At 41.0% G+C, this 15,938-nt stretch overlaps 1 protein-coding gene across 1 annotated transcript in view; it reads left to right on the top strand.

Annotated features, from left to right (window-relative positions):
* MED24 (mediator complex subunit 24) overlaps positions 1–15,938 on the top strand; it is a 1,193,465-nt gene that overhangs the window by 71,694 nt on the left and 1,105,833 nt on the right. Inside the window, exon 6 of the mRNA XM_044055033.1 lies at positions 12,655–12,878. Within this exon, the coding sequence (XP_043910968.1) occupies positions 12,655–12,878 (224 nt within the window). The remainder of the gene's footprint in view (positions 1–12,654; positions 12,879–15,938) is intronic.

Here is a 15,938-nt window from a genome sequence, read left to right as displayed (position 1 = left end):
ATGCTGTCACTACATGATGGAAGGATGTAAAGGTTACCCCACCAACAAACTGGACTGACTTGTCAGCAAGGGCTCAGGGGATGGATGCAGTTCTCAGTGATTGACTGCTGCTAAGTTCACTGATATTTGAGAGCCTCTGAATAGGTTCATAGGTTCATAGATTAGTACTAGGCTAATTGCCCTTGTGGGCCATTTAAAACCTAGCCAATTACCTCATGTGAGAATCAAACCCTGCATCTTGTGTTTGTAAGGCAAACACCTTAACCATTATGCCAACTTTCCACCCAAATAATATGGATATGTAAATGATGAGCAAGGAACATCCCTAGTTAAGAGACAGTTTTAACCCCAGATAACTACCAACTGATCAGACTAAGTTTGTGACCTGAGAAAGAAGGTCTGTAAGGCATTGAATACAGTGAAGCCACTGTAGAAGATGACTTTCATTAATGCAGCGTGCAGGTGACGTTTTCTAAAGGTTATGAGCTGTTCTTAGCGAAGTTATGAATTGATTTACCTGATCAGTTACCTGAAAAAGCCTCCTCTTCTACATTTTTTGAATGTGCCACTGCAACAGTATGAACCAGCCATTTGGATGTGTAATGATCTGCTCTTTACATGTTACATGCAGATGAAGTTTTATAGTCTATGACATTTTATAGTGTGATTTATTTATTTAATATATATGGAACATTGTGTTTTAGTTATATAAATATTTATTTATATGTAATTAATTAATTGCAGACTTTCATTGGGTGATTTGAATTGGAGTGTGTATATAAAGGGTCTTTGATGTGGTGCTACCTTGTACATCTGATCAAGTGGTAGACGAAAACTTATTGTGGATTTTTATCGTTAATGTTTTTATGCTGTGGAGAGCCTTCATTGCTGCAATAAATTGTTTTGTTCTGTAAAGAGTTTGCCTGCTTTTGGTTACCATCGGGTTGCTGAGGATTGGTTTATGTTACTTCTATAAGACCCTAAGTGCACTTTTTTGAAGATATTAAGTATTAAGAACAGGTGGGTGTAAACTAAGAATAACCATTGTCTCTAGAGAAAAGCATAAAGCTTTGTTGCACTTATCTAGATGGGAAGATAATTTGAATATGCAAAGACCACATCTGGTCTCATAGGTTGGTACTAGGCTGTCTGCCCTAGGGCCGACACAAGCCTAGCCATAACAATTCCCTGGCTATTTCTTCCCACAGAATTTACTTCCCTGGACCCCTGTCTAGCAAGGGCGACTGATGTGATCCCCGGTGTGAATTTCCTATCTCCCATCCAATCATCAAGGTTCCTTTTGAAGAGGGCCAAAGAGGCACTCTGCTTGACATGTATGGGCAGTCTATTCCAGAGTCTGTGTAGTCTCTGGGTCAGGAACCTATCCCTCCAGCATGTTTTGTTCATTGTGATGACAAGGTTTAGATCCCTGGAGCATGCGTCTCTGAGGGACTGGGACTTCTTTACGTGTAGCATGTCCAATAGCTCTAGGTTTGACATTGCCTTGTATGTTAAGCAAAGATTGCCTCTGAGTAGACGATATGCGACAGAGTATCGATATGCGACAGAGTATAGCTGGAGTTTTTTTAGATGATCAGCATAGGGCATCTGCTTTAGGCCTGGGATTCTTTTAGTGAGGTATTTCTGCGGCCTTTCCAGTTGTTGCAGATGTCTTGAGAGATGCATACTAAACGGGGCGTTGTATTCTATAATGGGTCTAATGAGGGATGGGTACAGTGGGACAATGACCTTTTTTTCTGGATGAAAAGCCCTTCGTGATGAGTTGTGCCACATAGAAGGATTTCCTGACTGTTGTGGTGATGTGGTTATCGAAGGTGAGACCACTGTCCACCTGCGTCCCTAAGTCTCTTATCACACTTTTGGTGTTTAGTGCACTGCCACCTATGTGGTAATTCATGGGTACATGTTTTTTTCCCAAAGGGGATAACTATACATTTCTTGGCATTGAGCTTGTGCACATGGCTCTGGCATCAAGCATCTGTTTCTGTAAGGCCCTTTTGTAGAATATCCACATCATTTGGGGATTCAATAATGGCTCCCAGTTTGCAGTCATCTGCCAACTTTGTTTGCCAGAGTCCCTTAGTGTTGGCCTGTACTTCAGAGAAGTTAAGGTGAGCAAAGACCAGTGTAAAGAAGGACCATGCAAAGACTCTGCTTTGCTATGGACAAATTGAGACTGTAGTGAGGTAGATGAGGTCCTATATCCCCAGTATTCTTGAGAACCAAAGAAAAAAAATGTGATTAATAGCTTTAGTGGGCTGGGTGATTTACAGAGGAGAATAGTACCTTTGCCTTGGCTAGAAAGTTTTTGGATTGGAGGGGTGGGTGAAGAAGAACAAAACTATCAAGTGTACCATACTATGGTTATCTTACTTCTCGAAGATGAGAAAGACATCCCATTTTAAGCAGTGGAGGGGGATTCTCCCAATGACCATTTCTTGTTTCATGGAGGTGGCTGGGAAGGAAGTAGAAATGTTACATCTTGCACCACAAAAGAAGTCTGATCTGCCTGTGTTATTGGACAAATACACACCCCTTCTACTGCTTTGCATGGGTTCTGCTGAATCTTCTGGGTTCAGCTGAAAAGAAAAATGTGATTTCTAGAATATGAATTACACCTTACAAGGATTCCAGTCTTCCTTTTAAATCCCTTCCTGGTGGGGATCTCCTAGTCCCAAAAAGCAATAGGCCATAAATGGGCAATTCATAGAGGAACCCTAGTGCAAGCCACAGTCTAGCATGCTTGCATAATGACTTGTTTTCATGAGTCATTAATATTTTTCAGTACTTTCTGACATATTTACCTTACCGCACTAACTCTTTTACTTTTCATTTTTTTAACTTGCTGCATATTTTCTCCTTTATTTTCCTTCTCCACAAACTTCCCTCATTTCCTTAGCACTTCACCCCAATCATTATTAAATTTTCTCCATATTCCCATCCTGTTACACCCTTTTAGTATATCTTTACTATTTTCTCTATCCCTGTTTTGAGTCTGTGTACCTACCACCTTCCAGTTCTCTGCATCTGTAGCTCTCCTTTCTTGTCCTGGCCTCTCCTTTTTTATTCTCCTGTTTCTTTATTGCATTGTCTCATGTACTATCTATTCATCTAACTTACATATATGGTATCTACTGTATAATTCTCTGTATCCCAGCTGCAGTTCTTTGTAAATAGTTCATGCTTGATCTGATGTAACCACGGGCTTAACCTAAAAAAAGGTTCCAGTTTGCAAAGAAAATTATATATGTAAGTACTTGTAGGTTCATAGGTGTTTACTAGGCTAATGACCACAAGGGCCTTTTAAGCCTAGCCATGCATCCCAAATCTTTGGCAAGTTCTGATACCCTTGACAAGTGTAAGCATGGACCTGTTTGCATTTTGACTAAACCAGGAAGACTTCCCTGCCCCTTCTCCCAAGACCAACAGAACTGTCTCTCCCTTGCTTATTGAGGGGATCCCAAGAACCACAGAAAATGTGGCTAACCTCAGTCCATAGTGGCTGTAGGTGGTACACGAGAGGGATCCTGGGTAAAAGCAAGTGGTCTGAGGAACCAACTTTGGCCATAGCAGAATTGCCCACTTATGGATGGGGAAAATTGCTACCTTGCTAAGATGGTAAAGGCTGTTTTGCTTAACTTTTTTTTCTTTTTATGGCTGGAAGAAGGACCAACCATGGTACCAATAATTTATTCCATGATCAAGCCAAAAATGGTGCCTCTTTCTCAGGGAAACTAAGCAGCACAGGCCAATAAAAGCTCAAAGTCCCAAAAAGTCACCCCCCCCCCCAGTAAACAAACGGTAAAAAGCACTTTAATAGACTTTTCCAACTCTAAAGTGTAAAATAAACACAATTTTTTGGAGAAAAAATGTTTTTCCAAGGTTTTAAACAACTTTTAAACTGACAGGAAAAAAGTGCACTCCCATTTAAAAGTGCTGTCAAGTCTGATGACTGTCAATTAAAACACAAACTCCTAGATTAAAAAAAAATTCTTACCAGAAAAGCCTATTTAATCAATTTTCAATGTGGAAGTTTTTTTCCCCCAAAAGCAGCTTAGTTGCCCAGCAATGAAACAGTTCAAGCCGATCATCAATCATTAAAAGCCTGCAGAGGAGTGTTCTCTCTGGCAGCAGGAAAACTCTGAAGGTCTTGGCTTGCAAACTTATCTTTTAGACAGCTTAGCTCAAGCTTTCTAACAGTTTGGGTACATAGAAGGTGCCCTGAAGCTTTGGAAGCTGGCCAACTGTTACATCCTTGTTAGGATAAAACCCATATAACAGGCTACTGCAGCAGTGATTTAATATAATGAACATCTTTCATTCTTCCTATATTCTAAAGTCTGCTGCATATACGTATTAACCAAAGTTTCTGTAACCCTGCCACATAACTTTCCCTCTTAAATCAGTGTATAAAAACAGATCTTTCCCACTATAATCAATGTATAAAATTAAACCACTTTACTGCTCAGTGTCAGCATCAGTTAACAGCTCCAACATCCACTTACAGTACACTTTTGACTTCTTATCTTCCCCTTTACTTCAAAGCAGGACAACAATGCTTTACATGAATTACTTAATTTCCAATCAAATGCTGTAAATGGAATGGGGAGGGATGACAAGTAGCAGAATATGGGGTAAAAGTGTCAATTAATCAAAGAACAGACACTCCCCTCAGGAGATCATTCACATTAATAACAGTGCTAACCTCCAAAAAACATACAGCAGGCAATGGTGCAAATTATGGAAATGTTCTACTGGTGATCTAATGAGCCCAGAACTCTTGCTAATTCCTGTACTTAAAAAGGGCACACGGTCATTACTATTAAACAGTCCTCATTCCACGCAATATTTTAGTCCCCATTTCGCAATAACGCAATGAAAGAATAGTTGTGTAAAATCTTACCACAACCATAGATGTCCTTCTTTTCCATGTTGCAGCATTCATAATCCTTGGGTTAGCCTCTGCCCAGTGACCCGAACGTCCAGCCAGCACACAAAAGCCTCAGTCACTGCAAGGCATATATGATATCCGACGTTGGCCGTAGGGTACGCTGGCCACAAAAGTGATGTCTGCACATACCTTCTTCAGAACACAATGCTCCAGTCGGACCCCAGTCCCAGGACAACTGCACAAGTCCTGAATCTTTCAGCAAAGCTTTTCTCTTTGGCAGAGGGTAGGTGGGTGGGACAGAGTACTGCAACAGGTGGGTGGGACAGAGTACTGCAACATGGAAGAGAAAGACATCTATGGTTATGGTAAGGTTTTATACAACTATTCTATTTCCTTCTATTCTCATGTTGCAGTATTCATAACCTTTGGGTGAGTGCCATAGCTCAAAGGGAAGAAGAAGAGAAGAGGGTGGGGTTTGGTACTATCTTTCAAAAATCCATGAAGGATTGCCCTAGCAAAACCTGCTCTGAATATGGAGATGTGGTCCAGTTTGGAGTGCTTAGTGAAGGTATGGACAGATGTCCAGGTAGCTGCTTCTAGAATAGAAGCAGTGTCCATCCCCTTGAAAAATGCTGTAGAGGAGGCCATGGCCCTAGTGGAATGGTCTTTTATGTTGAGTCCAGGTGTTTGCCATGGTAAGTCTAACAAAAGGAGATGGCTTTGCTTTGTCACAGCTTTTCCCAGAACACTGGGATGAAAGGAGACAAATGGTTGCTCTGATCTCCTAATGGATTTGGTCTTGTCTAAAATGAAACCCAAGTCAAATGCACCTGCATATCAATCAAAAAGAAATGTTAACTGTACAGAATGCTCTGACAGCCTTCAAGAGGCTCAAACGTATGTACTATCTCTAAGTATAAGGGCTATTCAGACTGTCCCAGAAGAGGAAAGGGGACAAGGTTTCTACTCAAGACTTTTTTCTGATGCCCAGAAAAGACAACACATGGCGTCCTATCCTGTACCTCTCTATCCTAAACACCTTTTTGGTGAGCCCAAAATTCAAGATGCTAACTCTTCACCAGTTGCTTCCTATGCTAGGCAAGGATGCCTGGTTGGCAACACTGGCTTTAAAGGAAGCCTACCTGCACATCCCAATCGGGGAATCTTGCAGAAGATACCTATGCTTAAAAGCAGGCTACATGCACTATCAGTTCTCTGCACTGCCCTTTGGTTTATCTACTGCGCCCAGGGTATTCACAAAGTGCCTAGCTCCATTCATTGCATTTTGCAGGCAAAGAAATATTTAAATATTTGCATACCTGGATGGTTATCTAATTCAGGCAGAAAGCCAGGGCATACTTTTGAATCATCTGGCGTTTGTACAAAAGGTGCTAAATTGTCTGGGGTACACAATAAACGAAAAGAAATCACATCTTGTATCCTGTCAATAAATTGTATTCTTGGGAGCAAACTTGAACACAACTTCCCAGATGGCTTACCTCATGCCAGAGAAACAAATTCATTTGACAGCTTACTTCAAACTAATGACCACAAAAACCCTGCTGTCTGCAAGACAAATACTGCAAGCCTTGGGGTTCATGGCCTCCTGCATTCTCCTAATTCCATATGCAAGACTGCATATGAGGAAACTATAATGGTATCTAAAAAGCCTATGGTGTCAACATTCTCCAGATCTAGAAGCAATGATTCCTATCATACCTTGCCTACAGTTAGAGTTCCTTTGGTGGGCAGAGGCCTACCACCAAAACAAGGGACTGCCATTCGCTCTACCCCCTGCCGCCCAAACCCTAACAGATGCATCAGGCTGTCCATGGGGGCCTCACTTGGCAGGGAAGTGCATTCAGGGCAAATGGGACCCAAGTCAAATGCACCTGCATATCAATCAAAAAGAAATGTTAACTGTACAGAATGCTCTGGCAGCCTTCAAGGACCACATTCTTTTAGGACAATTAATGGTAAAGACTGACAACACCACTGTTATGTGGTACATAAGCTGGGGGGAACCCGCTCATACCCCCTCTGCAGACTACCCATGGCTCTGTGGAACACAGCCTTGAGCTACCAAGTGCACCTACAGGCTCAATTCCTGCCAGGAAAGCTAAATACACTGGCAGACAAACTAAGCAGAAATCTCATGGACCCACATGAATGGAAACTGGAACCAAAGACAACATGTTGATAAACAAATGGGGGAGCCCAGATATAGACCTGTTTGCCTCCCCCCAGAACTACCAATTGGACAAATTCTGCACAAGGACTCCCCACAAACAAGCTTGGAAAGTGGATGCCCTGTCCTTCACCTGGAAAAAATCTATCAGTTTATGCCTTTCCTCGTCTGCCTCTCCTTTCCAAGATTCTACTGAAGATCAAACAGGACAAACCAAGGACGATACTGATTGCACCAGACTGGCCACGCCAGCACTGGTACCCCCTCTTGTGCAGTGCATCACTGCTGGCACCATGGCACCTGCCTCAGAACCCTACCCTACTGTCCCAGCAGGAGGGCCAGATTTTGCACCCTCCGCTTTAAACCCTGAACCTGGCAGCCTGGCTAATTACCTGATCTCTCTGTTACCATCCTTCAGTAAACAAGTGTTGGATGGCATTCTGGAGGCAAGGAGGCTTAGTACTAGAAAATCTCATGCTGAAAAATGGAAATGATTCTGTTCCTGGAAGCAAACTCATGGGATGGGCACAGCAGCGCCCAGTTTACCTCAGATTCTTCAATACTTAACTGAGATGCTTCACAAGGGCCTTTCCTTTTCCTCCATCAAAATTCATGCCTCAGCCATTTCAGCTCAACCACCCCTAAGCCGCGGTGATGCAGCGGTAGCGTTGTTGCCTCACAGCAAGAGGTTCTCCCGTTCAATTCTCGGCTGGAGCACCTTCTGTGTGGAGTCTGCATGTCCTCTCCACAGTTGAGTGGCGTTCGAAAGACATGCGTAGAATGGGTGTGCCTTCGTTGAAGGTTGGGTGTCGAGCTGGCACCTCGGCACCAGTAAAAAATCTACTGCCAATCATCATTAGCGGACCGGAGTTCCGCTGTGGCGACCCCTAACCGGGAAAACCGAAAGAAAAACAACACAGAACAACCCCTCTTCTCCCATCCACTGCTCAAGCAGTTCCTCAGAGGGGCCAAAAACTTGACCACCCAGGAGAGCCCCTACTCCAGCCTGGAACCTTAACTTTTTATTGGAAAAACTCACTCTACCTCCTTTTGAGCCAGCTGCAAGTGCAGAATTAAAATTCCTTTCTTGCAAAACAGCCTTTTAGCCATCACTTCAGCAAGAAGGGTGTCTGAATTACAGGCCCTTATGGCAGTGGAGCCTTTCATCATCTTTCATGTGGACAGGGTGTCCCTCAGGACCAATCCATCCTTCATGCCCAAGGTAGTATCCATTGTGGCTCTTAATCAGTACATTCATTGACCAACCTTATTTTCTAACCTACAGAACAAAGGGGAATGGATACTGCACTTAGATATGCACAGACAACTTAGATTTTACTTGGACAGGACTAAACCTCTCAGGAAATCTGAACAGCTGCTGGTGACATTTGGTGCAGGGGCAGAGGGGAAGGCCATTTCAAAGCAAACCATTTCTAAATGGCTAGGCCATTGCATTCATTTCTGCTATAAGCACCATGGAAAACCTATCCGACAGGGGATAAGACCACATTCAGCCAGGGCTGCATCTACCTCTACGGCCTTTCTCAGAGGTGTCCCTACCAAGGGCATCCTAGAAGCTGCTACCTGGAATTCTGTGCATACTTTCACCAAGCATTACTATTTGCCAATTTTCTTTAAATCCAGAGCTGGTTTTGCCACTGCAGTCTTGCAGGGCCTTATAGCTAGTCCTAATGCTATCTAATTACCTCCTCCCATCCTTAGCTTTGGGAATCTACCCAAATGTGATGACTGCAACAGTGAAACACGAAGAACATAGTACAGTTGTGTACACTTACCATAAATGTAGATATTTGAGTGTATTCACTGTTGCAGCCCTGGTTACCCTCCCTCCCAGCCCCCTGTTTTGTATTGACTATACCTCTCTTCTTGCTTACTGTATTTAAGCTTTTTGGTGTATTTTCTGGAGGTGTAACCTTGTATATAATTGCTTCCCATTATGGGGGCACCTGACATCTGGGGCAAGAAAAACTGATAAAATGGGGTCGGCTGCATGCTTTATACCCATGACTACCTGACGTCATGGAAGATGAGACAGCAACCGACGCAGGACCCAAGACTTTGGTAATCAGGCCGACTGAGGGCTACTGCAAGCAGATAACCCAAATGTGATTACTGCAACAGTGAATACACTTGAACATCTACATTTATGGTAAGTGTACCCAACTGTACTTTCTGCATGTTCAGACAAAGGTGATAACTACTGCACACAATCTGCTGAGCAGACATTCATTATGTTCCTGGTGCAGGTGTAATGCAAGACTGAGTCATTACCATCTGTTGGTAAAAGTAATATAAAGAAAAGTTGTATAAAATCTTACCATAACCATAGATGTCCTTCTCTTCCATGTTGCAGCATTCATCACACATGGGCCCTTTCCTCTCGCCACCAGAACGTCTGGCCAGTACACAAAAGCCCCCCAGTCACAGTATGGTGCATGGGACCTCTGACGTGGCCAGCTCAACGTGGGCCATAAAAGCGACATCTGCACGCACTTAACTCCTTTATTCAGAAGTCATGCCTACTTCCCATATACTTGGTCCTAGTATTTGCAACATTAGTCACCTGCTCTGAAAAAAAGAAATGTTGCTGTGCAGAAAGGTTGCATATCCATTGGTATGGGCATTTTCTATCCGGAGTCCTCCAACCTTTATACTTAGTCATATACTGTTTTTTCTTTTATAGTGTACCATAAGGGCTTAAAAAAAAAAAAGTCATGGATGTTCAGACGCCATGTAGATGGAAAACTTGATGTCATTAAGGGGGTCATTTGCATGTACCCCATGCAGGAGGTTTAAGGCATCATACAGTGAAAATTTTAGCTTGGCTGTATTTTCCTTGCAGTTAAAACTGTATTACTCTTATGAATGGTTGGCAATTTATAAGAAACTTGTTACAAACAATGATGTCAAACTGCATTGCCCATATGGATTATTAGCAATGTATATTACAAAAAATATTCAGTGTGCAACTCTGCAAAACATACTTTTGCTAAGAAGCTCTTACCAATGCGATATAAACCAATTCTGTTACAGTCATTGCATCTGTACTAGTAAATGTGATGTAAACTAACCTAACTCTTCTACAATCATTTCAAAATTATTTATGTAACAGTTATTTAGTTTTTATCTCTGCAACAAATTGTGCAATTGCACATGGGTCTTGGCAGAAAAGGGTCCACGGACCAGTTTACTTACACAGTCAACAAAGGAAAAAATTAAGGAGTAATTATTAAATAGTCTAAACTTAGTCTTAATTTCAGACTACCTTCCTTACCTCCTGCCACTGCTGTTCCATCACAGCACTTTGTAACTTAAGTGCCATGATGTATTTACTTACCCATCTAACTGAAATTGTGGGCTGTTTTCTTAATAAAAAACTTTGTATCAAGTATCCACCCATGCACTATTCCCGAGTCTCTCAGTGACATAACTCAGGGGCTAGCATGGGGATGCAGCCATAGAATTTAATGGACAGGGCCCCACATATGCACTGTGGTTCACTCATTAGTCTGTGAACGCACCTGTACAAGCTTCCTCCATCGGTATCCCCATTGGTAAAGTTCATTAAACTTTTCAGTGATGTCACAAGTGAGAAGTAATAGTTTTTAGTGGATTGCATTTTAAACATCAAGCCTTAAAACAGCCATGAATGGGAAATAATGCAGCTTGATGCTGGAAGCACCACATACCCTGGTTTGTAAAGTAAGTGTACAAAAGTGGGTTAGTTATAAAACAACAGACTGCTTTCTGAGAACAGAATGTCCGTGGACAAATATGTGAAGTATTAAAGGGTAAGAAGAATGTTATAGCTTGCATATGGGGAAATTCATTAACCCAATTGACAGTGGCTTGTGTTATTACATTGGGCATTGCTTACTCTTGGAGTGTTTCACATTCATGGGCATGGATAGACTTTCTTGTTTTCCATTACTTTAAGGACTGAGGGGGCAAGAAGAGATCTAAAATGTGCCAGTTTAAGTGACTGGCTAATTGCAGTTTCTTCTGCTATGACAGATTTGGGGAAACCTTTAGGAATGATTGTAAAGGCCCACTATACTAGAGTAATGAATACATGTTCTTAGACCACCGTTGCAGTGTCCTTACTTCTAAGACTTCTCCACGAGATGTCCTGTCACTCCTGATAGTGTTCAAGAGCTCAGGTTCCTACCCTTTGGCACAGCACATACCTACTCTAGGACATGTCTCTGTGTACTGGTATGCATGCACTTTTGCCATCTTCAGGATTTTTCTTGCTGCAGTGCATGTATTCAGCCATTCTCAGTTCAGCATGATGTATATAGCTCTTCATGTCCATATAGATCCAGTTTGGAGCTCAGGCAGGTAATTACACAGTTGGGGGCATGTCTTTCTTTTTCTCCCTTCTTTTTTTTATATGTGATTTTGACTGTATTGTGGGTTTTCCTGTAAAAAAAAAAACAAAGAAAAGAAAAGAAAAAGGAAAAGTATGAATGTGGCAGGCAGATCCCTTGCCGAGACTACTGCGCTAGCTTTTATTGTTCAGGACCACAACCATTAGAAGCAGGTTAAATGCTTTGGGTTTGTACCTCAACCACAAACATTTCAAGGCTTTAGCATGCATGCATGACCATATCATTGACAAGACCATAATCCTCCTTTTGACCTTCCACTTAAGAAGTGACGAGATACTGTACTAGGGGTAGTGATTGCTCTTATCAGCACACTGTTCTGGATGCTGAGATGTACTTCCATTTTATGTGAAGGACTTCAGGGTGGCTTTTGACATCCTAGTAACTGAAAATCAACTAAACGTGTGGATAGTAGACCTTCAGGAGCACGTCTGTGTGTCAAACATATGCTCTGTTTGCTTACCTTTTTCAAACATTGTAAACTTGATGTTATTTTCAGATCTAGGATATCTTTTTCTGTTTTTTTTTGTTTTTTTTTTTCTAGTAGTATATTGCCATAATTCTCCACTGAAGTTTGTTCGGTGCACTGAGTGGGATTTTGTCCTTTCTGGGGATTCTGCCTTTATGTGCATTTGAGGTAGTAGTTGTAGAGCCTTTTATCTTTAAGACTGAGCTTTGACAGCAGGAAAGGTCATTCCTACCTGGCTGTCTCATTTTCCCTTGATTTCCTTGCTCCACATTTGTCCTGGATTAGATGGATTGATGCCACAACTAATCTTCATTAATTCATCTGCTTTTGGCATTGGGCAAGAAAAGGAGTGTGAGGGGAAGACCACCAGTGAAGCCCAGGTATGCCACATTTGCTGGACTCTCCATCAAATTCAGAGAAACCACATTCATAAACTAGCGCATGATTTGGCAGCAATGCTCTGGGAGGTCACGCTGTTGACCATTTGCAAACAAAGCAATATTTAGGAGCTCCAGCCTTCAGTATATTTTTTATAGTCATGATGCGTAAATATATTGTTTTTTCCTGTAACAGTAGCACATTATAGTTTAACTTTAACTTCTTACTGAGATCAGGATGAGTGATTGAGATGTTGGTCTCATGGTATGTAACTTATGTGTTTTTCTGTACCTTTCAGTTGCCATGGGAAAGCTGAAGAGTGCTTTAGCCTGTGCCGTGCTCTTATCAACACTCTGTTCTGGATGCTAAGATGTACTTCCTTTTATGTGGAGAACTTCAAGGAGGCTGTTGACCTCTTAGCAGCCGAAAATCAACTAAGCATGTGTGTGGATAGACTGGAAAGGATTCTTAGCAGCACCAAAAACCGTGCCCTGATTCACATAGCTAGGATGGATGAACCAGGTGAGGGTAGTTTGATGTGGGATGTTACTCAAACTTCCTTTCTTTCAGAAATTGATTTGAAAATTAATGAAGTTTTAGCCTAAAGGAGTCATTAACATCCTATTGTGATTCATATTTTTATTTATTTTACCATGGGAAGTGTTTAACGAGGGCTTTTCTTTATATTTATGAATTACTGAAAATATGCAGTACATTGAATGCATTTTTATTGTGTTTTTTTGTAAATCTTGAAATGGTTAGTCCCCTAAATACTTTTTGGGATCACTTGTTCTCCTAAATCCCTTATCCTGGCATTATGTGCCTAAGTTTTAAATTCCCATTAGAAATGAATAATACCCTGAAGTTAAAGGTTTGTGTTCCTCAGAGCAGAATAAAAATCCTTGTTTATCATTTATGGTACAACAGACTTTTGTGAAGAAGTGCTGTACAACTAGAAATGAGAAATCAAGGAGTACAGCTCTTCTTTTCTTTGGCAAACCTCAAGAAGCTGCAAAAAGCAATGTTATTGTAAAACAAAACAAACTGGTTCTGACTTGCCACATAGTACCATAGGTACAGAAATTTGCAGGCCTTTGCAAACTCCAGTCAGTATGCTGATTTAATGTTCTTATTTCCACAAAGTTTTCTTCAAAGCAATTGGAGGTGGAATAGGACTATAAGTGGCAGAAGTCAGAAGTTTCTTCTGTTTATATGAAGATGAAATCTGTACTATTACTAGAAGCATAAGAGATACAAAGTCTGTATCAAAAATTAGCTTTTACCTTATTTCATTGTTGCAGACCCAATGGGTTGATGGCATGATTCTGTAGTTACAAAAGAACTCATGCAAGCAAAACGCCAAAGGAAACAATTCGGGAACAGAAATGGATTATATAATCGGTGTTAGTGATATTAAATGCAGTATTGTAGGAGTCTTATTGTACACCATCTGTGTGCCATACAAAGCATTTGTATCACTTGAATAAATTCCAGGAGTTAAAAAAAATGAAACTAATCCCTTATTGAGATAACTACCCAGATATTGATTGAATAAACTGATCAGTATCATGTGATTGTAACCACTAACTTTGTAGTTGTTTGACAGCAGGCAGGCAGAAAACAAGTCTGTCTTTTTGTAAGCCTGTTTTTGTGTGCTTCTCGTAGTAACACATGAGATTTGACTGTTCCCCATTTCTATGTTTACATTCCCCTCATACCCAGTTGCCATGGACAGCACTGAAGTGCATCTTTGTGATGCATGATCCGTAGACCTTGTGGATTGTTGGGGCGGGGGGGGTATTGTATATTGTATCTGAACAGTTTAGGTATGCTTTTTGCCTATCATAGTTTTATTTTTAAATGTTTACACACATTTGTTTTCAGAAGCAGCAAGCTAGGGTTGCTGTATTGTACGGCCTCTTCTTGGTCCTCTTTTGCACGTGTATGGTGAAAATAAGTGACTGTGTGCCATGTCACACAGAAACTGCTTTCCTTGGAGGCGCATAATACTTGGGTTTTACTCTCTGTCTGATGTTGTAATTTTTTTTTTCATACATTTGTAGTAGCAGTATATTAAGAAAAGACAGCTACGTGTTATTACATGGTTACTGGTTTCATTTTGTTTAGAGCATGGAATATTGCTTTGTTCTTTTAACATCTCATTGATATACACTTCCTTGCTTTGTCCCTTGTGCACATTTTCCTTAATTTTGATTTTAAGCAATATTGTGGACAATTTCCATATTTTGCATGTAAAGGTTCATGTAAAACAAAGTTATCTTTTGACTTGTAATGCATATGGGTACGTTTTGGAACTCGCTCAGATATTTGTGGGTATTACCTTACATTTGCTTGTCAGAAGATTTGGACTAGTCTGAGATTCATTTAATAGTTTTATTGTTTCTGCTGGTAGTTTTCTAGGCACACATTTATAAGATATTAAGGTATATTGGGCTTATACTCTGTGGAGCAGTTTCACAAGATTGTTCTGGAAGCCATGACACTCCTAAAGTTAGCCGCAGTGAAATAACCTCACAAATTGCTGTTTGGTCCCCTACAGTTGTTGATTGTATGTAGTTATCATATGAAGGGGTTCCAAAAACCCTTAGAATTAGAGGCTTGTGGGAGAGAAGATGACTTAGGCTTACCTCCTTTTGGAGATCTCCCTGATTTAATATTTTTGCAAACAGTGGCTCATTAATTAACATAGAAGCAAGACTTTTGAACTCTGTAATGAAAAAAGTAAAGGTATGTGCATTACTTGTTAATAGGTATACACACAGATTCAGTAAGGGCATTCAGAGAAAAAAAAAACATAACTGTTGACGATAAAGAAAAACAGTGAAAATGTGCTTCACATACAAAAGCTGAATAAATGAGGCTGGAACACAATGCTTTGGCAACAATCATACTGAACATTGCAGCCATTCTGTTTAACTTTGAGCAGACCAAATTTAGGGTGCTGCACTCGTCTCTTTTGCTAGTACTGTTATGCATAATGTGGATACTTTTGTAGAACTTTTAAACGTTTTACACTAGTTATTGGAACCAATGGTGACTGGTACAATTTCATATTTTTGCCACAAAGATGACTTGCATAAACTTTAAATCACATTGATGGTTTTATAAAAATGGATAAAAGACATCTGCATAGTCGTCGTACATGTGGACTTAGTGACAATGACTTTCTAAGCATTGCCAGGGAGATTAGTTAAATTGCTCAGAAGCAATGTCTTTCAGCTTCTCCCATTAGGCGTTTCTGCATTGGCGGTAGGGTTTTTACGGTGTCAAGTTGCCAGCCCAGTGCCCAACCTTCACAGAAGGCACACACACAAGCACACACCTACCTGCATGTCTTTAAGACTCACTTGACCGCAGTGAGGACATGTAGACTCCACACAGAAGACCCTCCAATCGAGAGAATCAAACTGAAGAACCTCTTGCTTTGAGGCGACAACGCTAACTGATGCTCCACCGCGGCTGACCTAAACTTCTGTTAAAGATGTGCATTGTCCGATTTAAAAGTAGACAGACTGAAATGCTTAACTGTAATGTGGATTGATTCCTTTGTGTGAAGATATG

Source organism: Protopterus annectens, chromosome 13.part0 (genome assembly GCF_019279795.1).
Source record: "Protopterus annectens isolate FY-2018-M chromosome 13.part0, PAN1.0, whole genome shotgun sequence".
Classification (NCBI taxonomy): Eukaryota; Metazoa; Chordata; order Ceratodontiformes; family Protopteridae; genus Protopterus; species Protopterus annectens.
This window is presented reverse-complemented; position numbering and strand designations above follow the sequence as displayed.